The sequence below is a fragment of the Notolabrus celidotus genome, chromosome 8 (genome assembly GCF_009762535.1).
Source record: "Notolabrus celidotus isolate fNotCel1 chromosome 8, fNotCel1.pri, whole genome shotgun sequence".
Classification (NCBI taxonomy): Eukaryota; Metazoa; Chordata; class Actinopteri; order Labriformes; family Labridae; genus Notolabrus; species Notolabrus celidotus.
Genome location: NC_048279.1, coordinates 14,700,275 through 14,727,387, shown reverse-complemented (window position 1 = coordinate 14,727,387; position 27,113 = coordinate 14,700,275). Strand labels below are relative to the sequence as shown.

The 27,113-nt window shown below is 39.9% G+C and overlaps 4 protein-coding genes and 1 long non-coding RNA gene across 6 annotated transcripts; 3 read left to right on the top strand and 2 right to left on the bottom strand.

Moving 5' to 3' along the window:
* The first annotated feature begins 6 nt into the window (after window positions 1–6).
* LOC117816899 lies at window positions 7–7,840 on the top strand. Of its 2 annotated transcripts, none has more exons than XM_034689282.1 (8): window positions 7–606; window positions 2,890–3,022; window positions 3,147–4,287; window positions 4,473–4,606; window positions 4,756–4,919; window positions 6,276–6,430; window positions 6,664–6,749; window positions 6,915–7,840. In XM_034689282.1, exons 1-8 carry the CDS (start codon window positions 466–468, stop codon window positions 7,016–7,018), a joined length of 2,058 nt encoding a protein of 685 aa, XP_034545173.1. In that variant the 5' UTR covers window positions 7–465; the 3' UTR covers window positions 7,019–7,840. The 2 variants fall into 2 exon arrangements, with proteins under 2 accessions (XP_034545173.1, XP_034545174.1); XM_034689283.1 differs by having other exon boundaries at window positions 10–606; window positions 4,476–4,606.
* Window positions 7,841–9,564: 1,724 nt separating this feature from the next.
* LOC117816901 (gap junction beta-1 protein-like) lies at window positions 9,565–12,638 on the top strand. Its single transcript, XM_034689285.1, has 2 exons — window positions 9,565–9,661; window positions 9,957–12,638. The coding sequence occupies exon 2, from the start codon at window positions 9,971–9,973 to the stop codon at window positions 10,796–10,798; it is 828 nt and encodes a 275-aa protein (XP_034545176.1). The 5' UTR covers window positions 9,565–9,661; window positions 9,957–9,970; the 3' UTR covers window positions 10,799–12,638.
* Window positions 9,962–14,579, bottom strand: LOC117816903. Its single transcript, XR_004632050.1, has 4 exons — window positions 14,185–14,579; window positions 13,962–14,074; window positions 10,604–10,640; window positions 9,962–10,520 (listed from the first exon to the last, which is right to left on the bottom strand). It is a non-coding gene; the product is annotated as an uncharacterized LOC117816903 (long non-coding RNA).
* LOC117816900 (gap junction alpha-3 protein-like) lies at window positions 13,292–15,652 on the top strand. The gene is made up of 2 exons (XM_034689284.1): window positions 13,292–13,391; window positions 14,191–15,652. Exon 2 carries the CDS (start codon window positions 14,215–14,217, stop codon window positions 15,295–15,297), a length of 1,083 nt encoding a protein of 360 aa, XP_034545175.1. The 5' UTR covers window positions 13,292–13,391; window positions 14,191–14,214; the 3' UTR covers window positions 15,298–15,652.
* Window positions 15,653–20,406: 4,754 nt separating this feature from the next.
* On the bottom strand, window positions 20,407–25,488 carry vma21 (vacuolar ATPase assembly factor VMA21). Its single transcript, XM_034689286.1, has 3 exons — window positions 25,303–25,488; window positions 24,877–24,986; window positions 20,407–21,401 (listed from the first exon to the last, which is right to left on the bottom strand). The coding sequence occupies exons 1-3, from the start codon at window positions 25,362–25,364 to the stop codon at window positions 21,262–21,264; spliced, it is 312 nt and encodes a 103-aa protein (XP_034545177.1). The 5' UTR covers window positions 25,365–25,488; the 3' UTR covers window positions 20,407–21,261.
* Window positions 25,489–27,113: the final 1,625 nt, after the last annotated feature.

Here is a 27,113-nt window from a genome sequence, read left to right as displayed (position 1 = left end):
CATACAGGAGGGTTTTTCTCTTGGGTGACAGATACGTTGAAGACAGAGTAGGAAACCTGCATACTGGACCGCCACACCCACATGTAGTTGGTTCAAACCTTTTACAGTCTATGGTTCAAACATGAATAAACCTAGATACTACTCAACATGAAGGCAGTGTGTTGAGTTTCCAACATGGCGGTGAAGGCTGAAGAAAGAGCAGGACACCCGTCACTCATGTGCTCGGCTCGTTAGCGGCTGGAAGAAGAAACATAAAGGGCTGCAAAGAAAATGAAAATCATCTCAAGCCGTTAACCTACAACTGGGGAGGAAGAGTGACGCCTAATCCGGTTAAAGCGCTTCATTTACGGGTTCTTTTTTTAGGCTAGGTATTTCCTTCAAGTGAGCTAGCGTTAGCCGCCAGACGAGACACAGCGACCCGGCGGGCAGAAGCGACCTGCAGATGAACATCCTCCTCAGACAACCATGACTCCTCTGCAGCAGGTGGTGCTCCGACAGACGCTCCCATCCATAGTCACACAGAAAGTGCAGCTAACTTATAAGCTGTTTCTGCTGGAAAATGCGAGGAATACACTTGAACAGGAGCTGCTTCACTTCACAAATAAGGTAACTCATTTGAAATTCGCGCATTTTTTGTATGTCAAGAGTTTCTGTAAAATAAGTAAGCTAGCTAAAAGCATGTTGGACACATGGTCAAGTCTAAGTGGTTAGCTAGGATTGTTATGTTGTAATCGAAGTGCTGCATGTAGACATTGTCAGAGCTACAATAAATGTATTTGTAAAAGTAAAATGATTCAATTTGTAGTATTATGAAATGGCAAAAATTAAGTCATTACTAGGGTTGCATTGGGGTGGAAAGTTTCCAGTAAATTTCCATGGGAAGTTAAACCGGGGGAATTTTGGGCATATTCCAAATTGGACATTTTCCAAGGGAATTATGGAAATTTATGGGAGTTAACTGGGAATTGAGGGTACTTTAATGGAAAGGTATAATAATAATAATAATAATAATAATAATAATAATAATACATTATTTATATAGCACTTTTCAATACAAGTATCAACGTGCTTTACAGTGGGCAATAAAAACAAGAAGAAGTGCAAAGCAAAATTAAGCGATTAAAAAATAAAATGAAATAAAAGCTTAAAAAATCTACAAACTTATAAAACAGACCCTTAAAATCAGAGCTCAAATTAAATAAAATCACACAATTAAAGCTTTCCTGTAAAAATGTGTCTTGAGTAATGACATAAAACACGGGACTGACTCCAAAAGTCTGAGCTCCTCTGGCAGGCTGTTACAGAGTGTAGGAGCCCTGACTGAAAAAGACCTGTCCCCTTTGGTTTCAGTCGGGTCCTTGGAACAGCTAACGGAGCACTGCCAGAGGATCTCAGACTGAGATCATGATTGTAGGGGGAGAAAAGCTCTGATATATATATATATATAAATATATATAAATATATATGAGGGGCAAGTCCATGTAGTGCTTTAAAAGTCAATAAAATAATATTAAAATCAATCCTAAAATCAACAGGCAGCCAGTGTAGATGAGCTAAAATGGGGGTGATGTGGGCACATGGTTTCATTCCTGTTAAAAGATGAGCTGCTGCATTTTGAACTGTATAATATCCAAGCATAAATGTTTGTTTTGTTAAAAGCAGACATTCATCCAAAATAATACAATTAAAACAGATTTATTTGTAAGTAGAACTTTATTAAGTGTTAAATATTTTTTTGAACAATCTGTTATTTCATTGAAGAACAAAAACATTAATGTTGAGTTAAATATTACTCATCCCCACGACCCAACCCATTCAAAAATTAACAAAAATGCAATCCCAACAAAGTCCCATTCAAAATGTTAAATGAAAAGAGCCCATCTCCCTCCAAAAAGTCCCATTCAACATGCAAATAAAAAAGCATCTTCTCTCAAGCTTCTCAAGCCTAGCCTCTGCATTTTTGCTAAACCCTTTCAGGCAGTGGGCTCTTCCTGGGTCTCATCAACATCCTCCATGTCCACTTCCTCAGCATCCAACTCCAACTCTTCCTCTTCAGTGTCACTGTCCAGCCTTGTTGATGGCTCTGCATAGATATTTAACTGTACTTGTTGTTGTTTTAGTCAGGATAATGCTAAAATATATTTTCCCCAACTATATTTAAGTTCCCTATTAAGAGACAACCTTCAATTTAGTAAATTCATGGTTTATTCCAGTTAATTCCCATGGAAAGTTTCTTACTTTGAAAGTTCCCAGAATTTTGCAACCCTAGTCATCACAGTAGAGGTGTGAAAAAATATCGATACAGCAATATATTGCAATACTTTGACCTCCGATATAATACCAATATTTCAAGTCTTAATATCGATTTTTTTGCAAAAGTAAAAATTCATATTTTAGCCGAGTTGGAACTAAAATACGACTTCAGTATTTCAGAAACAATGAAGTGGAAAAGTTCCTTTCATTCAGATATGTTTTTTTTACTTAATTTCTCCTATCAATTTTGAGTAATATTGTGATTTACATATACACCATCCCTATTTCTTCTTATTTTACTGTGTAGAATATCGCAATATATCACAATATTGTGATATCGTGATATATCATGATACTATCGTATGGTGACCCAAGTATCGTGATGCGTATCGTATTGTGAAGTTCTTGCCAATACTCACCCCTACCTCACAGTACTCTTGAAACTGAAAATAATTTCTCAAACTTATATTTTTTAGCCTACTACAGACTGTCTATAACCCAGTTTCAACTATCATAAGCAAATATCAAATGGTGAATAGATGACCAAATTTGTTGTTGAAAGTTTGCCGTCATTGTTTACTTGTATTAAAAAAAACTTCTCATTTGGTAAATAACCTCATCTCACGTTTTCCCCAGGCCTATGAAGAGGTCCAAGGTTTCCTGAATTCATCTTTACCGGCAAATGTATTCTCTGACCTTGCAACGACTTTAGATGCAAAATGTCAAGCTGTTGTTAAGCTCTCAACTTTGTTGAAGGACCACACAGTCGGTAAGTTCTGAAATAAACCGTAAAGTTTGAACCAATACTGTTGCACTGCTAATTTTGATGTGATTTTCAGTGCAACACGGAAAACTCTCTGTTTCTGTTCTTTCTTTTTTTCTTTTTGATGCAGGGTCACAAGTTTGTGCCAGAAATGGAGCGACAACAAACCATCTTAAGCCACGCAAAGACAAAAGGATCCACAAGACAGATGTTCTCAAGTTTGGGCCCATGTTGCAGAACTCGCTCATGCTGAATTCAATAGCCAAAGCAGTCCAGGTGCTTGGAGCCACACACTCCCTGCAGCACTTCAAAAATGTGTTCTTCTCCCAGCCTGCAGTGGTCCAGCAAGATGACCTGATAACTGTAAGCTCATCCTCTCACTTAAAAGCAGAAGAAAATGATGATACAGTGGTTGTGAAGGAGAAATGCTCACCAGATGTTGGGGCTCCGGTACCTGCCGTCATTCAGAGTCCTGAGATTAGCACTAAGAGGCCACCACCACCACCGCCACTACTACTACCTCCTTTACAGGCTATATTCCCAGTGATCAGAAACCCTAAACCAATGAAAATAACACCGCTAATGAGCTGGGGCTGCGGCGAAGATGTCCAGGTGCAACACCAAAAACTAACATCCTCTCAGCTGCTCCACTTCCTCAGAGCTAAAGTGAAAAGTATGGAGGCACTAGAGGTCACTGTCATGGAGTGGAGTAAAAGCATGAGCACCCCAGATTCACCACAGCCCATGTCACCTGCAATCAAAACACAAACCTACCAGTTTAGACAGGTGGTGACAGAAGACCTGATGACTGCACTGGCACCAAAAGCATTGCACACAGGCATTGAGAACCATGCGCCAGTCTTCAGACGGAAGAGAGTGGAGAGAGTGGAATCAAGTGGCTCTCTCACCTACACTTGTGTGATTGCAACAAAGACTGAATTGTGGGATATTGGAGACATCTTCACAGAGGTGGGACAAGATGTCCCTGAAGCACAACCCTTGGAAGATAAAGGCTGCCAAAATGTAACAACTCAGGTGGAGAACTCTGAAAATATCCAGCTGGAATCCCAAACACACCATCACACAGAACCAGAACATAAGAAGAATCCTGCTGAAGAAAAAGCGCCTGCAATTATCAATACAGAAATTCCTGAGTTTCAGGTCCGTAAGTTTGAAGAGACCGAGGTTGTGGTGTCTCATATAGTCAGCCCAGGAAACTTCTACATCCAACACGCAGACTTCATCTCAAAACTGCAGGCCCTTATCATGCAGTGAGTCGTTCTGTATGAATTCTAATCTCTTGCCTGTACTTTCTCAGCCTCATTGATCGCAAAAACAGAACTTAAACAGCCACTGTTCCCTTTTTGTTCATTGCTGCTTTCTTTGTAGATTTTTTTCTTTCTTTTTTAATAATCCACGTGTTTCTGGTTGTCATTATTTTTCTTCTCATTTGCAGCAGCTGGAAAGCTAGTAGCTCATATGCTGAGCAGAACTGCATTCCAGACATTGGAACTCATGTAATGGGCTGGTTTCCTAAGCATGAACAATGGTGCAGGGCTCGGGTGACCAAGATATGTGGTGTAAGTGGAGGTGGGTCCAGTTTTGTGATTTGGAATGATTTTGCAAATGCATTCCTCTAGATGGTAGTAGTGTCTCTTTACTTGCCTGTAGCCATTTGGGAATTCCTTACAGGGTTTTTCAGCTCAACCTGCCACACTCTCGTGTGTTTTGGATATCAGATAACGACTCCACAGATGGTGCTGGGAGCGAGAGATCTATCAAGGTGGAGGTGAAGCGGCTGGACTATGGTGACACTGCCTGTCTGTCAGTGTTGAATATCAAGGAGCTGACCCCAGAGATGACCACACTACCACTTCAAGCTGCAAAGGTCTCACTAGCAAATGTGAGTGGTGCCTTTATAGACAATGTTAAACTCATACACTACTGGTCAAAAGTTTTAGAACACCCCAATTTTTCAGGTTTTTATTGAAAATTATGCAGTTCAATGTCTTATTGTGCTCTAAGATGAAAACATCTCATGGAAGTAGCCACCTTTGGTACCTTTTTCTTGCCATTTATTAAGCAACACATTACTTTCTGGAGTACAAGACTGTTCAAATATTGCTCACAAGGGTACGGTACCACAGTGTGTTCCAACACTACTTTTATACAGACAGAGGGAGTTGGAAGTAATCAAGGTTGGGACACCTGTAAGAATTGGCAGCACCATCTTTCAAGGCTTGACTAACCTCAATTGCTGCAGAACACCAACCCTGAAAAGGGCCTTTTTGTATTATTCTGAAATGTACATTCTTTTTCAGTTTTGGATAATCTTACCCTATTTTTTTTCTTTTTTTCTTTTTTTTTTTTTTTTACCTCTGGCAGTTCACCACTTACCTTTGTACCATTTAAAGCTATTCACTGGACGTGAACTGCTCGGATTTCAATAAAAAAGTGGAAAAATTGGGGTGTTCTAAAACTTTTGACCAGTAGTGTATCTTATCATATATTTACAGAGTTGTGATGATACAGAAGCATTAGAAATATATGTGATGCTATATTAATGTTGGTATGTATTTACAAGTACACCAGTATCTACCCTAGTCATTTTTTTCCCATTAGAAAATAATAAATCTTCAGCAATCCACTATAGAAGCCAACACAGTGAGTTACACTCCTGCCAACATTGAGGCATGCAACTGCCTCTGAGTTGAGTTTTGCTGTGAATGTGCTCTGAATTTGGTCATCAAACACATGTTGCTATATACACACAACATTATTGTGCTTGCAATGAATGACACATCAGACAGATTTATCAATATATCATCAATTTAGTGAAATTTTATTTGGGAAAATTGCACTTTTTAAAAAGCCAAAGTTTGAAGCATCCAATGCTCCTTGGTACTGGTGTTGTCAGGCAGGGGTTAGTAGTGTAGGCCTTCAGTTTTTGAATCTCTAGACAAACTAGCTCAAGTATTGGAAAGAAAAACGGTATACAAACATCCTTAAATGTATGTGGTACCACATAAGATCTCCTAGTGAACACATATGTATAGCGACAGCCGTGCAAATGAACCCCCTCCAGGATTTGCATACATGGACTTGGTGAATATACTGTTCTTTGCCGTGAGAGTGTAGACTCGGTTACAGAGCTGGCGTTTGTCCACATTATTAGTCACAGCCTTATCTATTGCTGGGTGATGAAGGAAATGAATTATCCTAGTTCATGGTAGTTTTTGTCTGTTTCCTCCCCCCTTAGGTGACGCCTGTGAATGGAGGTGATTGGTCTGAAGAGGCAGTGGGCTGGTTCCAAGCGATGGTTCACAACAGGACGCTTTATGCCAGACTGTACCCACAGGGGCCCAAAGTCACGGTGGAGCTGTTCCTGGAAAAGGGAAAGCTTGGAGCAATGAGGTACTTTAGTGTGGTCCTTTTTTATTGACCCATTAATGCTGTTTGTGCCAACAAGTGTACCCAATTATTATTTTAGACACACTCTTTGTACAAATGTGTATTTTCTTGAATTAGAAAGTAGTATGGTGACTGTACTGTGACTGATTCTAAAATAATGTGTGTATTGTTTGATTTGAAGGCCAGGAACAGACCAATATTTGAGCAGCAAAACTGTTTTATTATTATTGTTTTAGGAGGGGTGCATCACTGTCTCTGAGGCTGGCCCAGAATGGACACGCAAAGCACAACAAACTGAAAAACTTTGGCCCAGTGAAAAGAAGTAAGTAGAGCATAAGTATGGAAATTGTTTACACCAAGTTGTGCAGTTACAGTAGATGGCAGTGTAGCCTGTGTATGACAGAGCAGCACTCATTTTTATGCACAATCCTCCCTCAGTTTGGCCCGACAAATTTTCACTCCACATCTATTGTCTTTTTCTTTGAAGGCGCTGGTCAAGTGAAAATGAAGAAACAGGACTCGGAGTGGGAGAAATACCTCATCTCATGCTATACTCAAAACAGGGATCACGAAGGCAGAGAATGCTTGTAGTTTGATGGTGTTTTGTCGAGCATATCTGTTAACAAGTTTGAGATTGAAAAATAGAAATGTAATGTAACAGACTAATCTAAACTCAGATGTTTAATGGTTCTTAAAAAGACATACAAAAAATCCAGTTTTGTTGACCATCTGTGTTCAAGTGAACACAGTATTCATTGACTAATTGCTGAGATTGGCACTCTGCAGTACAAAAAAAAAATCAGACATTAAAATAGAAATGAAAGTTTTGAATGAAGACTATCAGTATTGGCTGTTTAAGTACACATTAAGTTGCATCTATCAGCTGTCTTTTGTTTTATAGTGTTTTATATTGCAGTTCCTGCAGTCATAGCTATGTCTAGTGAGAAGAGTGTAAGCGTCTACTCTCTATATTTGTTGTTGTTTTTTTACATATGTTCTCATTTAGAGTCTTTAACTGTTACTGTGGTGTCTAAAACAGTGACAGAAAAGTGTCAACATATTTCTGAACAACTTACTTTGGATGAAGGATGTACAGAGATATAATTCAATTGTGACACTTTGTTTTTGAATATTCTATATTGTATGATAATATGTACACTCAAAAGCATGTTCCTTTATTTTGAGAGAATGCCACTTAATTTACTGTCTCTCTGTGATGCTTAAATTGATCTGTTTTGCATATACAGTAGGTCTGTAGTTATTTACTTTTAAAAACCACTTTCCTTTTTGTTCTTATCTTTATTTACAGTCCCATTGCCTTGGTCCATCTTAAGTTCTTGTAAAAAGGCATTCATACTTTTGACTGAAAATTATATCCATTCCTGATTTCATAATAAAACTTTATCTTCATGATCTTGAACGCCCCCTGTCTTTGTACTGTAGCGTAGTGTTTCTCCTATAGAGAGAATGTAAATGAGGTTTAGTTCATTCAAAGAATTACCAGGCCACGCAAACCCTCCCACTATGTTAGTCATAAGTGACGCAGACATACTTTTGCCACAGTGAACTGCTGTCGGTCATCTGATAGTACATGACAAATGAACACATTGTGTTTGCAATGGCATGCAGTTTTGTTACTGTAAATTATCGTTTCTACTCTCACAGGGAAGTGTTTGTACAGAACAAGCTACAGTCCCAGTTGATAAATTGTAATGATATGGCATTATCTGATTTCATATGAAAAGTTCTGGATTATGGATCAGGTTTGCATCCCTTTTTTTTCATGTTAAGATCGAATGTGGACTTGCCAAGCCAAATGCACAGTTGTGCTTCATACTCAATGACATAACTTAAATATGAATTAAGCTTTAATTCAAGAAACCTCTTATTAATTTGTTGTCCAGTGTCCTAGTTAGCATGATTCGGCTGTCTGGCTCAGGTATACATGTTAGGAAAATGACCAGAAAGTAAAAGTTGCCGTTTGAAAACATCTGTAAGAAAAGCACCTGACACAAAACAATAAATCAATTCATCTTTATAACTCAAATATATTTGTTTTGTATTTCAAAAGTGGGTCAGGGTTAGCTTGAAAAAATGACAGGACTGCTCTTCATTAAATCTTGTGTATAAAATTAATACAGGCTTTGATTTTGACCTACATTAGTGTTTGTGTTAGTTGAACAGCTCATGTTTTCCGGATGAATCTGCAAACCTGCTGGTGACTCTCTTGCTCTCAGTGACAGTACCTCAGGTCAAAAGCTTCCTTCACTTCCCTGCTCTGCCAAGCACAATAAATAATGCGACACGCTGAGGCCTTTTGTGTCCACACAGATTCCTTCTTTTGCCCGGGGTAGGCGGAAATCGAGGCGTTTGATCTGAATTCTAAAGAGTCTTGTTGCAGCCCAATAAAGGCCGCCATTGTATGTAAATAGTTTATATAAGAGCATATGACTGCTACGGTGCAGGGCAGTGGCTAGTGGCGGAGGAATGATTAGCATTTTCCAAACGCACGGTGTTCTCAATCCAGCCTTCTGGCTTGCTAAAAAACACAATATTTTAATTCATTTCTTCCTGCTTTGTACACATTTTTGTGTACCACCACAGCTGAAGGTAAAATACATGTTCTGTCATTTAATTCTGTTTTATACTAACACTCAAGGAGGAATGAGGTCAAGTCTTATGTGAGCAGTGGCTGAGTGATGCCCCACTGACTCAACAGATACTTGCCATGATGATATTTTATTTCTCATGACCCTCTTTTAGAAGTAATATTTGGATGAATCAGCTTTTAAAGAATGTGTTTATTTAGGTTTTATTTGGCAAATCTGGTCAAGTCCATTGCCATTCCTACAAACAAAGGAGGTCTCTCACTTGTCTAAAAGAATCTCATAATGAGATGGATGTCTTGCTGGTTCCTTGGAGAAATGTGTTGGCAGTCTGTCAGTCTGTCTGCAACTGGGCTGTAGGTCAGTTTGGGAGTACAGTATTAATACGGGGCGAGCCAGTCACGTGGCTCCGTAAATCTTTCGCAATTGGCTTCGTTCTGTTGCGTCTTGTGACGGTGCACGACGGCAGGCCGTCACCCCTGCTTTTATACGGCCAACTGGCTATTTGGCAATTCTTTTCTGTTGTTCCTTACTCTGCCAAAACGAGTTTGATGCTCAGGCCACACCTCAAGATGGTTATCTTTGGACCCGGCGCTGCTTACGCCGCTTGCACCGCTGGCTGAGCCTGGTAAACCTCTAAAATATAATGTTACAGAAGTTATACTTCGACTAATTATCTGTTTTTTGTAGACAACAATAGCTTTAGCCAACTTGAACTGAAAACTCCTTGCCATAGCTCTGACTATTGTTCTTTGCAAAAGGTCAAATAGTGAATGTTAAGAATGCTCTGTATCGCTTTTCATGAATTTCGATGAGCTTTATATTTCTATACTTTAAAGGTTATAACTGTTAGCTTAAACTAGAGATTTAGCTTAGCATTAATTGATGCAACATCAAATATAATATAACCTTTATTTTTGCAGACCTGGAGTCCAAAATGAACTGGGGCACCTTTTATGCCGTGATCAGCGGCGTAAACAGGCACTCAACTGGCATCGGACGTGTTTGGCTCTCCGTCATCTTCATCTTCCGTATCCTGGTCCTGGTTGTTGCTGCTGAAAGTGTTTGGGGAGATGAAAAATCTGGCTTCACCTGCAACACCCAGCAGCCTGGCTGCAACAGTGTCTGTTATGACCAATTCTTTCCCATTTCGCACATCCGTCTGTGGGCGCTCCAGCTCATCCTGGTCTCCACCCCCGCCCTGCTGGTGGCCATGCATGTGGCCCACCGACGCCACATCGATAAGAAGCTCATGAAGAAGGCAGGTCGCAGTAGCCCCAAGGAGCTGGAACGCATCAAGAACCAGAAGTTTCAGATCACCGGAGCGCTGTGGTGGACTTACATGCTCAGTATCATCTTCAGAATCATCTTCGAGGTGGCTTTCCTCTACATCTTCTACATGATCTACCCTGACTTTAAGATGGTGCGGTTGGTGAAGTGTGACTCGTTTCCATGCCCCAACACGGTGGACTGTTTTGTATCCCGACCTACAGAAAAGACCATTTTCACTGTGTTCATGCTGGCTGTGTCTGGGGTATGTGTGCTGCTTAACCTGGCAGAGGTGGTTTACCTCATTGGCAGGGCCTGCAAACGCTGCTTTCAAAGCTCTGAGGAAGAGGCCAAAGGAGCGTGGATAAGTCAAAGACTGTCTTCTTACAGGCAAAATGAAATCAATCAGCTGATAGCAGACCATTCTCTCAAGTCAAAGTTCACTGTGACCAAAAAGAGCCCGACTGAGAAGGGTGAAAGGTGTTCTGCTTTCTGAAACTCTCGAACTCTTTAAACTAATCAGCAGTAATCACACATGTCCACGGCACATGTTGTTCTGTCACATAGACTGTATATTTGATCAGCATACATTTCTGTTTATTTATTTACCATCCAACCGCCTACAGATGCTTCTTGGGTTTTTTTTAGCTGCTGGCAATACTCATCTAAACTATTTGGAGCCAGTTATGAAGGTCACAGGACTGTACCAGGGTTTTTGCATATTGACTACAAACTTCCCATTGTTATTGGGGCCGTTAGTTTGACAAAGCTCCAGAATTTTTTAGGCACAGTCTTTTAAGCTCAAAGAAATTATAACATAGTGTTCCTGCATTTGCTGTTTCTGAATAATTCATTGGCTTGTTAGAAAAATCCTGTGTAGTGGGTGGGTTGGTGTATCAGTTAGAAAGCATCTCTGCTGCGTGGTGGTTGTGTTATAAGCTACAATGTAGGAAAATTCTTCCACACTTTCAGTGACAAAGCTCATGCAAAGATGCTGACAGCTGTCCAGATAGAAAACAATTTTACATTAAATTAGCTTTATTAAAAAAGAATGTAGTATTTCTGGTAAACAAGGCAAATGGGCAAAATTACTGGTATTGCATTTTATTAAAGACCAAATGCTACTGTAGAGAAAAAAATGCTGGATGGAAAGGGGACTTTCTATTTACATAAAAACATGTTTATGTGGACCACATTTCATTCCAGTCTGGGTTTAAAGCTGGCTATTTTAGAAAAGGGAATTTATATGAGAAAATGTCAGTAACAGCTCTTTAATTCAACGACGCTATGCTAAAATTTTATTAAACTGTCAGTTATTTGATGTTGCTCGGCTTCAAGCAGACAGCTGTAACTATTCTAAAACGTACCACACTGCAAAGGAAATATTAAAGATGGTGCTAGAAAACCAAAGCAAGGTTTAAACATCATTGGTTAATATTATTCCATTAGTTATTTTAATGAATAATTATTTGAAAACTCATTAAAAATGATTGAACTCGGCAAAGCACTAACACAAAGTGCATTCTGAATAGTGTGGTCTGAAAGGGGCACAGATAAAATGCACAACTGTGTGAGATGAATGACTCGCAATAAGATCTCTGATTTTTAACTGATGATGTCCTAGATTTACTATAAATATTCTATTTTTATTCCTTCTTCACTTGACTACTGGGTCACTTTACGAATATTTCAAATCCAAGTACTGTACATATATCTTTAGTTGTGTAAATATTTGAATTCAAATGTAAAAACTACCTAATTAATTTATTGTAGCGTTTGTTTGAGAAAATACGTTTAAGCTGACCTCCGTTTTTAACACAGATCCATCACAGTGGCTCCTGCTTTTCTTCACTATTTCATGCAAAGTGTAATATTCTGTTTCTCTCTGGTCCTGAAAATGTTATTTACCTTACGATGGTATTTGTTTATACATCCGTTCTGTTATTAAAGCTCCTGTGAGGAGTTTTTAACTGGTTATGAAACAGACTGAAATGAATACTGATACCTCTATCTGACCTGACAAAGTAAACAAGACCATCAAAAAGGAATTTGACCATTCCTTTAGAGTTATTTTTAATGTCCGAAAGCGCTGCTGAAGGAAATGAAGTGCCACTTGGTCCACAGGGAGCGGCAAAATCAACACATACTAAAAGTTCCTCACAAGAGCTTTAAGTTATTTGTTTTCAGATGCACACATACACCCCAGTGTTGAAATGTCTGCCTAAGTGTACATTTATCACTTTAAATCCAGATAAACAATCCAGTTAATATATAACATGGGTTGAATCTACATGTGTACAATATGTAATATAAAGAAATAAACTGCCTGATAATTTGTTGTCACTTTAAGTCATTTGGCAAACATACAGTTGTTTTCTTTCTAGAGGTTTCTTTTAAAAAGTCATTCCAAATGAAGATGTTAATATATCCTATTGAAATGCCGTGAACTTTCTAATAATGAAAATATTGTCTTCCATTTTTATAGTTAAAGCAAAGAAAAGTGACTCCCTTCCTCCCTGTCACTGTGATTTGTAACTTGAGGATGCAAACAGCCTCTCATCTCCGAATCATGCCCCCCATGATAGGAGCGACCCCCCGGGCTATATTTAGAGCCCAGAAGCACTTGTGACCAGACAGACTTAGCAGACACCATCATTGGCCAGCTGCCGTGTCACTCACTGTAACAGACGAGTGGAGGGGCTTTAATAGTTTACATTAGAGTGAACCCTGTGCCAAATTTAACCATAGCAGGGGGGGAGGGGGGTTTGAGTTTGAGGGAGGGCAGGCTGGACAGGGTTGAGAGTGTGTCCAGCAGGTTACGTGTGATTGTGTGTGTGTGTGTGTTGTGGTCAGTGGAAGACCCCAGGGCCTGTATCCAGAGGATTTGAAAACAGAAGACCGAGGCAGCAGGTTTGTCGGTGTGGAACGGAGGTTGTAGGGAGAAGAAGTCCACTTTTCCTGTCCATTCAAGGGCATCGCTCAGGGGCCGAAGATCAGCTCTGAGCTGAGGCCTGTCAGCAGGGCGGGCGGCCTCATGGAGTCTCGAAGACGTGTTGGGCTGCACCACACGGGATGTATGAGCTGACAAGGTGGGTTGATATAATTCTTTGTGATTGTTCATTTAAATCTTTGTATTTCTGTATTTTGAGAGTTTGGCAGCTCCGTTAAGGATCTTAAGTGTGCTTAAAGCTGGTGATGGTTTGCAGACTGTCTTTTATTAGGAGTTGCAGGTTTCCACATCCTCGAAAAAAACTTGAATTTGTCCTTAAAAACTCTGTGAAGTTGTTTAAACACCTGATAGATTTGTGAAACATGATTTTACCTGCTGCATTTCTGCACTTATCACAATTAATTCCCAGAATCTGCTGCTGTGCTACTGTACAGCCCATCCATCAGATGTGGAATATAATTATATTATTATGTGCTACAGGAGCTGACAGTGCTGACATTACTCAACCATCTCAGATTTGCACTTCCAACATATCTACCCAGTGTTTGATTTCACCTCGTGTGGATCAGGTTGCTGCGGCTGGGGCCATGAAGGCCAGGAACCGCAGAATCATGACTGGAACCTTCCCCCCCTGTCCACACATGCCAAATATATACCCTCCTAAAGTAAATATAATCCAGTCAGTGTCCACGTGGAAAAAAGCCAATACCTGCTCGGCGACAGAGTCCCCCTCTTAAACACTTGGTTAGCAGCCTTGCTCCCTTGAGGCTTGTTTGGTCCGAGCTGGGTAAGAGGTTTTAGAATATATGTAGTCCCTCTAACCTGTGAATATGTTTAACTTTTGTCATGTGGAGTATTTTCTTTGTAAACAGGTCTAAACATGACTTAGAAATCAAATAGATGAGCTGTTTTTTTTTTTTCTGTTTTTGTACCTCTAGTCCCAGATCTGAGCTCACACAGCCATGGGGGACTGGAACCTGCTGGGAAAGCTTCTGGAAAAAGCCCAGGAGCACTCCACCGTTGTGGGCAAGGTGTGGCTGACCGTCCTCTTCATCTTCCGCATCCTGATCCTGAGCGCAGCCACAGAGAAGGTCTGGGGTGACGAGCTGTCGGGCTTCACCTGCGACACCAAACAGCCTGGTTGTGAGAATGTGTGCTATGATATCACATTCCCTATCTCCCACGTCCGCTTTTGGGTTCTACAGATTATCTTTGTGTCCACGCCCACATTGATCTACCTGGGACACATCCTCCACCTGGTGCGGATGGAGGAAAAGCACAAAGAGAGGGAGAAGAACCATTATCACTCAGACAAGCAGGCCCTCATTGCAGAGACCAAGCACAAAAAACCTCTAGTGAGGGATGACCGGGGCAGAGTGCGCCTGCAGGGGGAGCTCTTGCGGACATATGTCTTTAATGTGATCTTTAAAACCTTGTTTGAAGTGGGATTCATTGTGGCTCAGTACCTCTTGTACGGCTTTGAGCTTAAGCCCATGTACACATGCGACAGACCGCCCTGCCCCAATGTGGTAAACTGCTACATCTCCAGACCCACAGAGAAAACCATCTTCATTATCTTCATGCTGGGAGTGGCCAGTGTTTCTCTCTTCCTAAACCTCATAGAGATCTACCACCTGGGCTTCACCAAGTGTAGACAGGGCATCACTTTCAGACGACAGCTAAAGGCCGCTGGGGGTCACCGCAAGGAGCCCAGCGAGGCCTCGGTGCCCTTTGCGCCCAGTTATGATGAATTCTTCCACACACATCACCAAGTCCAGCCGGCCTACCCGCCCGTCCCCAGCTACAACCTCTCCCCTTTGTCTGACGCCGAGGACTCAACCTTCCACCCTTACCACAGCAAAGCAGCCTATAAGCAGAATAAAGACAATTTGGCAGTGGAGAGGAGCAGCAGCAAGCCAGAGGAATGCGACCTGAAAGGAAAGAAGGGAGCAGGATCAGCCCCTGGGTCACCTACGCAGGCCAGGCCGGGCCGCAGCACCAAACACAGCAGCAACAAGACTAGAATAGACGATCTGAAGATATGAGGAGGTTTATGTTTCTCTGAGGGGTCTTAAATTTGCTGAGAGGGGATCGGATGTTGTTTGGAAGCATTTGTACTTGCTGAACTGAGTCCCGTCTTTAAGATGGCGCGGGTTTGACTCATTCCAACTTTGAAGGGTGTGACATTTTTTAGGCACACAGAGAAGCTACAGTTGTTCAGAAATGTGTAACGACCGATCAGGTTCAATGAGAACTTTCTCATTAACATGAAGTAGTGCTTCTTTGAGGAGTGTCCATGGTAACTCATTTGATCTCACATTAGACTGTATTTACAGTGTACTGAACACTGTTTTTGGCAACACCACATTTTCAGCCCATGTTGATTTATATATATTTTTTCTTGGGTCTTTCCAACACTTGCTTTTAACATAAAAATAATGCTAACTTTATTTAAATAGCACTTTTAAAAAACAAAGTTTACAAAGTGCTTTCCATTAAAAAAACAACACAACAATAAAAGAATGAAATAAACAAAGGGCGATTTAAGAGTTTGCGAAGATAATTTACATGACATCCTGGTGTGCTTTTGTAAGTAATTTAAAAGATAACACTGATTTTTCTAGCCTCATTTTTTCAAGATGGCCTCTTTTCACTGAGACTTTAACCAAATGTCGTGTTTGCTCAGGTTTTACATTCGGCATTTCTTTTTCCTATCAATGTTAATGAAGCCAAAAGTGAAACTCTCAGCGTATAAAGTTGCTGTGTTTAAACTTTGGGAACAGAATCCAGGGCGTAAACTTCTTCAGCACTGGTCTGACCTCATTTGAAAGAAATCAGATAGGGCGAATAGATAAATTTAACTTCCTTTAACTGTTTCGAGGTCATTTAGCAGAGTTCACTTGCTTCAACTTGAAGTGAAAAGTTGTGCAATACCTGCCAACACATTGGACGCTGGAAGTAGTGAACGTTGTTCCAGGACGCGCCTCAAAAAAAAGGAAAGAAAATTGCACTGGTCTCAGGAGTTCCCACATTTGTACTCTCTCTTTTTATTGCGACAGCCGGCAAGTACGTAATTATAAGCACATTGTTTTGTTTATCATTGTTGATATGTGTGTTTGTGTCGATTGTTCCGTGTAAAGCACTTGGTGACAGGCATATTTGTAAAACAGCTCCAAAAATAAATCTGTCTTAAATTTGCAAACCTAGCTGTGCTATTATGATCTCAAGTCTTTATCAGAGAGAAAAAGGAACTATTTTACTGCAGCACATGTTTCAAATGTTATTTGATTATACTGAAACAAATGAATCAAGATTAACTGAGGAGTACAACTAATAACACCATTAATATTCAGTTTCCTAAGGAAGAGGAGCTTTCATGTAGTGTCTCTCTGGAGCCTTTTCTCTGAATCACTGATAGTAGACTCTACCAGGTGACGTTTGAGTCATTAAATACATTCAAACATTTCCTCCTGTTAAACTCTGACAAGCTCGAGCGGGAATAAACATGTTGTGTGTAAAGCATCCACACATGCACCTCACACACTCATCTTTGCCAGGAAATCTCAGCACTCAGGCAGCTCTGCTATGGAAACCTTGAAGTTAACGACATGACGAGGAAGCTTTCTCATACCTCTGGACTGGCACATTCATTATATTCTGTCAGTGCTGGACGCATCAAGGGAAGAACTTTTTGCCTTAAATGTATCAAAAGAATATTATTTCTTGGAAAAAATGACCTGGACTCTAGATTTGATTGAGTGTGGTCTGGGAACACGACTTTGGTGTGTTGTGTTGCCAGAAACATTACGTTTCAGATCTCACAGACAACAGTCAGGGGTGTTATTTTTAATGTATGGCTCCATAAATCAGGGAGGGACAGAAATAGACTCTGATTCAGAAAACACACACACACACATACACACACACACACACACACACACACACACACACACACACACACACACACACACACACACACACACACACACACACACACACACACACACACACACACACAACTCTTATAAAATATAAAGAACACAAAGGTTTCTCCAGCTTCTTTTCAGACATACATCATGTGAGAGTATGCTAAAGTGATCATCTTTGAGTAAAGGCTTATATGTGTTTTTGAGATGCTGACAGATGAATAGATATGACTTATGGCTATAGATGGAAACACTTTGAAATGAAATCCTTCTAGTGTTAAGCCAACAATTTCAAATGTAGCTGCATCAAAACGTTTGGGTCAATACACAAGACAAACTGTGCAACATTTTTCAATGAATGATTTATTTTAAAGTCAGAAAACATCAGACTTGTCCACTGAACTGTTCAGGGTATTGTATGCTAAAAAGTTTCTAGATTGAATCCCAAATAGTGTCAGTTTAGGATCGGCTTACACAAGATGAGATGAGATTCAAGTGTCATAATAATAAGAAAGTAAGTTAATTTGTATTCGGGAGGCCTGCAAATGACTTGAATAACCTTTGAATTTGTACCAAACAATTATTACATTTTAGTATGAAACCAAAATTACTTCACTTAGAAGCAGAGAAGTTCAGTTTTACTTTATAGGCCCCTCACCAGAGATAAACGTGTTATTTGGATCCTCACATTAATAGACAAAAATATGTTTAGTATTACAAGCTAAAAGTAATCAAAATATTCAATCCTTGATATCTAAAGACAAAGGTGTTCTCACATAGCCTCCAACATAACTGGAATAACCAAAGAAAAAAGGGGAAAATGGGGCAATGGAAAAATGTATCCTTTTGATTGTATATTTAAACCATTCTTTTATTTTGGATTAACAGCCATCAGTGTCACTTACAACACATGGAGATTATAGGATACATTTGACTAATGTAAGAGCTGTAGGATAGTGAAAAAGATATCAAAGACATAACACTCACTACAAAAAAAGTGGACCACCCTTACATCAGGAAAAAAAATTAACACAATAACTTACCCTTTTTTTCTGACCTGTAAATAACCTAATTAACTGATCCCACAATAAACTATATTGTAAACAAACTACAAGAATAACACCACAAAAGTATACAAACAATATCCTACCCTAAACCCCAAAATAAGATAATATAAACACTTGAATCCCTTCATGGCTCCAACACCTACTCTCCCTAAAACTTTATGTGCAGCTGCTCAAAACTAGGAAACATTAGATTTCTTCAGCTACCAGTGTCACAGTGCGGAGGCTAACTATTTAGCTGACATTAATTATTAAAGCTGCTTTTTTTTCCATTTCTCCATTTAAAAGACTTACATATTTGGGCAATTCATATGGGGAAAGTGCTCTAAAGACATTCAAGTCCTTTAAGCCTACTGCAGAAAAACAGGACTCTTTTAGAAGTACTTTTTGTCTTTGTGGCTTCGTATCTGGAGCTTGACCACAGATAAACTGTATTAAAGCGTTGTGTAGTATCTTAAATTGTAAGAAAACAGACTATTTGAGACAGTCAAGAAAGAGAGCAATTTCCACAGCTGGAAGTAATCAGCAAAATGGAAGCCAGAAAAATAACTACATGCTGTGTGTTCGTACCTTTTTATAGTGTGAGACATATTTCATGCTTTAGATAATTGAATCTTTAGTGTTGCTGTTTATTAAAGATAGTAATTATCTTTCCAACAGCATCTATGCAGAGTTTAATGTAAAACAACAGCTCAGACAGGTTCAATAAAAGCGCTGCCTGGGTTATGTTCAATGGTACATTTCATTTTTCTTACCAGAAGATTTTTCTATCACTTTGTTCTGTGCGTTCCTTGTGCTGTCATGCATACCCTTTCCCACAGTCCTCTACTGCCCTCTCTCTGCACTTTCACTGAAACACTGACATGCAGCTCATCTGAAGGCTGAGTCTGCTCAGCATGCCACCTGCTGGGCAAAGAAAACAGAGCCACTGAAACACCTTATGTTTTATTTTTAATGCTGTGTCTGCCTAAATTAACATCCTACAGGTAAATGACTAAACTCATGAAATTGTGAGCATCATGCAGACATGATGCACCCAACCTACTAATGTGTAACAAATGACAAAGAGCCCGAAGCAAAGCTTGTCCTTGCACCAACTTTTTCATCACTGCAAGGGTAAGCTGATGAAATATCAGCCAGAGGGAACGCTGAGCTTCTGATGTTTGCTGACTGAATCAGTCTGATCGCTCGCAGGCCTGTCACCTCATCATCAACACCAGCTCTGTGAAACTAAATACAAATTGCACAGCTCCAACACCAAATTCAGCAGAGCACTGTGGGAGCAGAGAGGCTCACACATCACAGAGAAGTTAACAGAAATCAGCTGCTGACATGGTTTCTGAGGCAGAAAACGTCATTATGGCTCAGCATCTGTCACTTCTAGTCTGGGCTTCCATATTGTGTTGTGTGTGTGAACAAGATGACTGTTTGCTGCCACCATGTGACAGCTCAAGTTCCCTGCACATGTCAGTAAAGTGTCTCATGCACAGTAGTCTCAGCTTCAGATGAAGCTTGTGCTGTTATGGCAACTTCATTGAGTCATTTCACTATAAATGTTATCAGGCTGGGTAATGTCAGGGTAATCAATTTAGGAGGGGCGTCCACATTTTAAAATATTTATTTAAAATAAAGATGCCTCTTTGTGTTTCTTGCTGTGGAGAATGATAAATGAGGGGTTCGGTTTTAATGGTTTGCATGATGGTATTTTGTTATTGCATGTCAGGCCTGTTAATATTGTGACGGTTAAATTTGCTTCAGGGATAAACACTGACGCAGATTTAACTCTATGACAAAGAGAGTCAGATAAAACCCGTCACATATGAATGTTAGTGCTCACGTTTTGGTTTACACAGCAGATGAGAGCAGAAAGTCGTGACCTGTCGTGTGGCAGGGCTTGTGATCAAACCAACTGCTGAATTTAATGATTTATTATTAACTCGCCAGAACTGGGCTTGTAATAGAAATTTGAAAATGATTGCAAACGTTGAAAATCATTTTGGGGATTTAATTTTTTCTGTTGTTTTGCTTCTGCTTAGAACATTATTTCATTGTATTTGTGACGGAGGAGCAAAACCTGCAACTATCTTCATACACATTTCAAATATTACTAAAATGTTCTGATTTCACAACAAAAACAGCAGAAAACGTTATAAACACAAACAGCTTGAAAGTTACAATATTGCAACTTTATTTTGCAACTTTAACAGGTCATCATTCTTCTCTGCAACACACTGACTTCACAACACATCTACATCCTCAAATCAACTCATCCTACATCCTCAAGCATCTGTTTTACAAAACATTCTTTTAAACACTATTTACTTTTGTGATAAGTTCCTAATTCAAGTTCCAAAACAACACTCAGGTTCAGTTCACAAAACACATTAAACAGAAACATAAAACAAAAGTTTACGAGGACAAACTGAGGATCAGATTATTTTAAAGGACAAGATTTGAATCCAAAATAGAGCTACAGGTTGAGCAGATGACGGACTATTTGAGAACTGAAATCTAAGGACAGAATAGACTAACCTTCACAGAGTGGGTGTTGAGCATTTTGGAATCAAATCATTCATAAATACACATCACAGCACATACAGTGTGTTTACACGCACACATCATCCTAAACTCAAGATGTTTTCCCTCATTTCAAACTCTTTATGACAAAAGGACTTAAAGCACTGGGTCTAACGCCATCTTATAACAAAGCCTCTTAAAAATAGGGGCCATCCTCTGTTTGCAACGGTAATATTTTCAGAGGACAAAACCAGGTCTGCGGATGCTGGTGAAAAATCAAACACAGCATCCTCCACTCCCCCATTCCAGGGAATAACAAAGTACATCTTGCTTTAACCCTGGGTTAAAGCTTAAGCACATATCAGGTCTCCTAGCTGTCTGGTTGGTAGATGGTAGCGATTTTTGCTGCTGGAGCCCAAGGTGGAGGGTGGTGAGGGGGCTGTGGATCTGTGCCCATGTCTGTCTGTCCATCTCAGGTCTCACGAGCTGACGAGGACGAGCCTTAGTCGTGTTTGCCCTTCCCTTTAGGCGTGCCTTCGTTCCAGGCCACATACACAAACAAGGCCAAAACCACGTGCACAGCCAACACTGCAACGATGGCTGCATAGAAGTAGCTGTCAGAGCTCGACATCTTCATTGAACCTAGGAAGCGGAGGAGGAGGAGGACAGTTAACAGTGATGACGTGTGATTATCACAGTGCAGAAAGAGCAGCAGGGCCAAGGTCTATTTTTAGATTACAATTATTCAAAATGAACTTATTGACTGGAGTTTCACATTTGAATGCACTTAGTTTTCTTAAGCTGATAAAAAAAAACATCATAGAGAGTTTTCTAAAAAAAATTTTATTCTATGTTACCTAAACTGGAACTCTTAACGTGTATCACTCCTCTTTAGATTTCCCAAATAACATTAACATTGATAATTGTAACATAATTACTTTTTCTTCTACATGATAAATCAATTTGTTTCCTCAGAATCACATTTTTCACCAACGCTACTGTCATGAGACTCTTATTTTACTGATTACATGATGAGTTTATATCTAAAGATGATAGAACAGTAACCAGTAGGGATGCACAGAAAACTCGGCAACTGAAGATTTTCGACCGAAACTGGCCCAAAAGTACATTTTCGTTTTTCAGCTGAAAGACCTTTATAACCGAAATAACACGGCCGAAACAGAATGTTGTGATGACGCAAGCAAAAACGACGGCCAGTACGCGCTTGTCTGGATAAGGGCAGACATGTCTGCATCCATTATTGCATAACTGCAGCACCAAAGCGTCTTCTAAGCAACGAGGTCGAGACAGAAAACAATGAAAAGTACGTCTGTGAAACGTGTGCTGAGTCATCCAGGTCATGTTAGACGTTTCACCTCTCCTCCAAAATGCTTCTTCAGTTCTGACCAGGCTGGGGAAGAGCTAGAAAATAGGGTAAGGCTAAGTAGGGTCTTTAGTCTAGTTTCTGTTAGTCATTCTGTACCTCCTGACAATCGTTAACCTAGTTAGGGTGATGGGTCAGCTGTGAGTTTGTGACTCCTGGACACACCCACGACTGTTAGTGGCTTATATCTTCGAGCTCTTCCCCAGAACTGAAGAAGCCTTTCAGAGGAGAGGTGAAACGTCTGCAAGACTTTCTACCAGTCCAGTTGCCTTACAGATCGAGCTTTGAATGAAAAGTACACTCTTGGAGTCTGTCAGCACACGTTTCACTGAGATCATGGCTTAATCTCAAATCCAAGGAGTGAAATGTTACAACTGTCCCTGGTCTCCCTACTAATAATTGGCATAATAACTTCTTTTGGTGTTTCCGTTTTCGGCCCTGGTTTCCTCCTTTTCAGTTATCAGTTTCAGACAAGAATTTTCATTTTGGTGCATCCCTATTAAATAGAAATAACATTATTTTTCTTATTACTTTTTGCTACTTAATGCAACATGTGTCACTGCTGTATGAGAGCAAGATCACACTTGAGGTGGTGCTGTTGTACTGAATATCAGCCCGGCTATGTATGGGTCACAGGCACAAAGCTGTAGGCTGAATGCAGCATGTAATCACAGCTTCGCCGGTTCTTAGTTAATCAGTATAACTTTAAGTGTGATAATGCTAAAATGAGTAGAGCTACTTAATATTACATAGTATATTTGTTAATGCATCAGGCATCAAAAGGGTGCCAAAAACAAACAAGAGCAAAACCATGAGAAAAAGAACAAATACAATGTCAAACAGTGCCAAAGCAAAGTGACACAGAGTCACTCCTGAGGCACTCAGCACTCTATGAACTTGCATAAATCAACCGTTAAGTTTCCTCCTTCCTGTTGGAAACATTTCACAGTAAATGTAATTCACTTTCTGATATGTTCTACTTATGTAATCATATGGTTAGATAGACAATGGATATGGTTACTTAATTAGATATAAATAAATGGACTGTTAGGCACTGGTTCAACTGAGTCCGTAAATTAGTCTTCCCACGCACAGAGTGGTGGTCACAGGTTTGACTTCCGATCTGTGACCATTTGTTGCATGTGATTACCCCCACTCTCTCTATCTCTCTCCCACATATCTCACTTAGAATAATCTTTAAAAGGCACTGTATTACTACATGTGTCAGTACTCCAACACATGAACACCCAGGAACAACTGGAGTAAAAGCTTAGGATGAAAACTTAGTTCTGTGTATTGACATATTAATGCTTTCAGGTTGTGAGGTTGAATTTACAACCAAAACTGCAAATCATTGAAGGGTATTATATAATGTACAATGATAACCCGCTAAGACTGTGGATTTAATTGTATTGTTATTTTGATTTTTTATTTGATTTCTTTATTTTGAACATGTAAAAGTAAAATAAAAGAAAAAAACATACAAGTAAAAAAAGAAGAAATAGAAAAACCCTAAATCAACCAGTTCCATGAGCAAGCACTGAAACATTTTACTTTACATGTGCGAATCCTATCTAATCGAATCTAATCCTACCCCTTTATTCACTATTATCTGGCATTATAGGAGTGCATTCCATCAAAACAAATCTTCATCACCTATCTTCATAGTTACACCTACAATCAAAAGTAAACCCCTCATGATTCTCAACACTTGTCTTCCTCCTTGTACCTCATGAAAATTACTTCTTTATACCTCTTCCTGAACTGGATTATGTTCTGACATTGCTGTAGCTCCATGTTGAGTCTGTTCCACAGTTTTACACCACAGATTGAAATATATAGTAACTATAATCGTAGTAACACACCTTTATTGACATGGATATCATCCCAGAAAAGCCAGCACCTGCAAGGTGCTGTTTATACTCAAGTGGTTACTCAAGAACAAAGATAAGACTCGGAAGAAGGTGATGAGGGCAGTTGAGACTTATTTGATGTAAATGAATGAAACTAAATCAAAGTGTTTGCATGGTCCTGCACAGTGGCATAGGCAGTATAGGCAAATGCTGGGGCGCCGACCAGCCAAAGGGGTGCTGCTAAATAAGTGATGAAGAAAATTTGAAGATAATAGGAAAAACAATATTGTTTTATCTAATTGAATGTGGGATTAAATTGCGGAATGAAGCCAGTAAACAATTAAAAGCTTATGATTCACTTTTGGTTTTAAATATAATGGTATGCAAAGCAGTTTTTTGAAGTCATTAAGTGTTCATGATTTACTTCTTGTTGTTGTTTTCCTTACACTTTGGAAGCTGTTAGCTAGTTAGATAGAAAATGTAGGCTAGGCTTAAATAAGCATTTAGCTTCTGCCTTTTCATTTATCACTTAATACATGACTGATGCTTTGTTTAAAGTGTCTGCACTGTGAAAATGATTGTTTTATATACATTATACAACTATTACATTATGAATTTTGAAATAGTATAATTATGTTCCTGCTAAATATCAGTGTAATTACCATTTTATTAATGTTCTTTTAGAGGTCATTTTAAAACAAAGGAAACCTTTAAAACATAAAGCTGTATGTTAGTTGTCTGTCAGTGTATATGTGATGTGATTGTTATTGGAGTTGGTTACAATACAAGGGGCACCAGATAAAATCTTGCCCAGGGCACCAAGTCGGTTAACACCGGCTCTGTTCCTGCAAACACACGGGAAGCGTGTTGCAAAGCTCACCCTCAAATACGTAGGCCTTCGTTGCGAAGTAAAGTCCGATTGGCAGGGTGACCATCAGGATGGTGAAGAACAGCAGTGTCTTGAGGGCTGAAACCAGGGAGCTCTCATTCCTGCAGAGGAGAACAAGTTCATGAGTCAGCTGAGATAAAAACACAGCGACGCTGCTGTGGAGGAGCATCGGAACTCTAACATGCTGACCACTGATATGAAGACATCCGCTGGCGATGTTTCATATTGAGGTCCAAGATGATGCCACGTCGAATAAAACTCGTTTGTAACTTATGTTCTTATTATCTAACAACGCAGAGAGGGTGTGGGGTGGAGGGTTCAGGCCAGTCATCCCTACGCAGACACATTAGCAAGCAAAGTGAAGGAGCTAGCTGGCTACGGTTAGCTGTTTGTGTAGAAAACGTGTTGATTTCTCACCCTCTGTAATAAGCTGGCGGTCCTGCGTTGGAGTCTAAAGATGCTTTTGCAGAGCCGTCCATTGCTGGGCTTATATGAGACGAGATAAAGATAAAAACTGAGGAGGTTAATAGGTAACGTGTCTGTGTTGTCGCTGCTGAAATCCTAACTTCCGCATTGGATCATGGGACTGTCACATGACGAGCTATGACGTCAAAAGTCTCGCGAGGCCAGACTCTGAAATTATAGTGAAAGCATAGACTGTATAAAGAGTGAAAGACTGCTTTTGTGTAGCAGATATAACCATGGATATAACGCGTATTTTAAGATGTAACATGTAATATGAGCTCCGAGCCGTTTCTATACAATATCAAAGAAATGATCGACATTCAAACAATGTCTGCCTTGCATCTGGAACTTCCTCTGATTTACAGTATCTGAGGCAGAGGAAGTGTTCTGTAATTTTATATGACATTACACTTGTTAGTATGCCTTCTTGTTTAGAATATAATTTATTTAAAATCTTTCCTGAGCGAAGAACTACGGTGGCCCTGAAGGACAAAACAAATTTACAAAAGATTAAACACTTTTACAAAGTTGGAAATAAATTTACGTTTTGGAAAACATTTTTACATTTTATAAAACAAAATTACATCAGCAAAACACTTTCACCAAGGCCAAAACAAATTGACATTTAAAGCTGAGGTTGGTAGTCAGATTTAGATACACTTTTTGTTATACTGGTTAAAATTATCTTTATGTCCCGACAGCAATCAATACATAATGTGTTCTTAAGAAAGAGCGAAAAAAAAGCTGCTCTCTACAGCTGGAGTAAACCTGGGAAAACACCAACCAATCACCGTTTTTGGGTCCCAAAATTTTAAACCAATCAAATCCCATCCTGCCGTTCTGCCCGCCTCCTGCGCGTACATTTCCCCGATGCGCTCCCCTTCTCCTGCCTCTGCTTCCCCTGCCTCTATTGACTGCCCCTCTTGCTTGACCTCGGGCCTGTCCCCTCTGACCTGATGAGGTACTTTGCTCAGGACTGTAGTCCGGATCAGAGTCTAAAAAGCTCTCACCACGGGGGCTCTGACAAGCAGAAGAATTAATGACGTTTAGTAAGTCCTACAGAAAATGTATATGTACTGTAGTGTCAGTCCGAGGGATGATGAGCTGATTCGTGAACACGTTGAGCTTTAATAACCGGTCACTGTCGGTTGTGATCACGACAACTAACTGAGCAACAATCAATGTTTGAATGAATGAAAAACTTCTCCTCTTGTCTCTCCTCTCTCCCGCTCGCTCACTCTACACCTCTCCTGATGCCTTCACGAACTGTCAACACTGTAGGAATTAAGAACATCTACACTGAACACGTTTAACAAATAGTAGAGCTGTTACAGTATTATATGTGTTATAACTTTTCTCCTGATATTGTGTCAGCAGTACAACTGGATAATGCTAGCATGACAGTTGTGAGTACTAACAATAGCCATGTTTGTTTGTGTTTTGAACTTTCACTATGATAATGTTTGGTGAGGACCAGTTTTGAATCAGTCACGATCATATGGTCATGAATCAGCGGCGCTCGTGCATGTGAGCGGGGGGCGTCGTTTTGGAGGAGCTCCGAGGGGAAGGAGGGGAGGGGTTAGACGGAGTCCTGAAGACATGCTACATTCAAATTCATGCTAGTTTTCCGAGACTACCAACCCCAGCTTTAAGAAAACAAATTTACAAAAGATGAAACACTTTTACAAAGTTGGAGAAAATTTTACAAACGATGGAACACTTTTAGCGTTAAATCTGACTCCTTTTAGTCTGACTAAGAATGA

Bases quoted from the DNA above. Each gene is read 5' to 3' on its own strand.
- LOC117816899 (XM_034689282.1), top strand. From the start codon at position 466: ATGACTCCTCTGCAGCAGGTGGTGCTCCGACAGACGCTCCCATCCATA. The intron at 607-2,889 runs GTAACTCATTTG...CGTTTTCCCCAG, and splicing joins TGCTTCACTTCACAAATAAG to GCCTATGAAGAGGTCCAAGG. The intron at 6,431-6,663 runs GTACTTTAGTGT...TTATTGTTTTAG, and splicing joins GGAAAGCTTGGAGCAATGAG to GAGGGGTGCATCACTGTCTC.
- vma21 (XM_034689286.1), bottom strand. From the start codon at position 25,364: ATGGACGGCTCTGCAAAAGCATCTTTAGACTCCAACGCAGGACCGCCA. The intron at 24,987-25,302 runs GTGAGAAATCAA...TCTCCTCTGCAG, and splicing joins CCGCCAGCTTATTACAGAGG to GAATGAGAGCTCCCTGGTTT. The intron at 21,402-24,876 runs GTGAGCTTTGCA...TCCGCTTCCTAG, and splicing joins GAAGGCCTACGTATTTGAGG to GTTCAATGAAGATGTCGAGC.
- LOC117816901 (XM_034689285.1), top strand. From the start codon at position 9,971: ATGAACTGGGGCACCTTTTATGCCGTGATCAGCGGCGTAAACAGGCAC.
- LOC117816900 (XM_034689284.1), top strand. From the start codon at position 14,215: ATGGGGGACTGGAACCTGCTGGGAAAGCTTCTGGAAAAAGCCCAGGAG.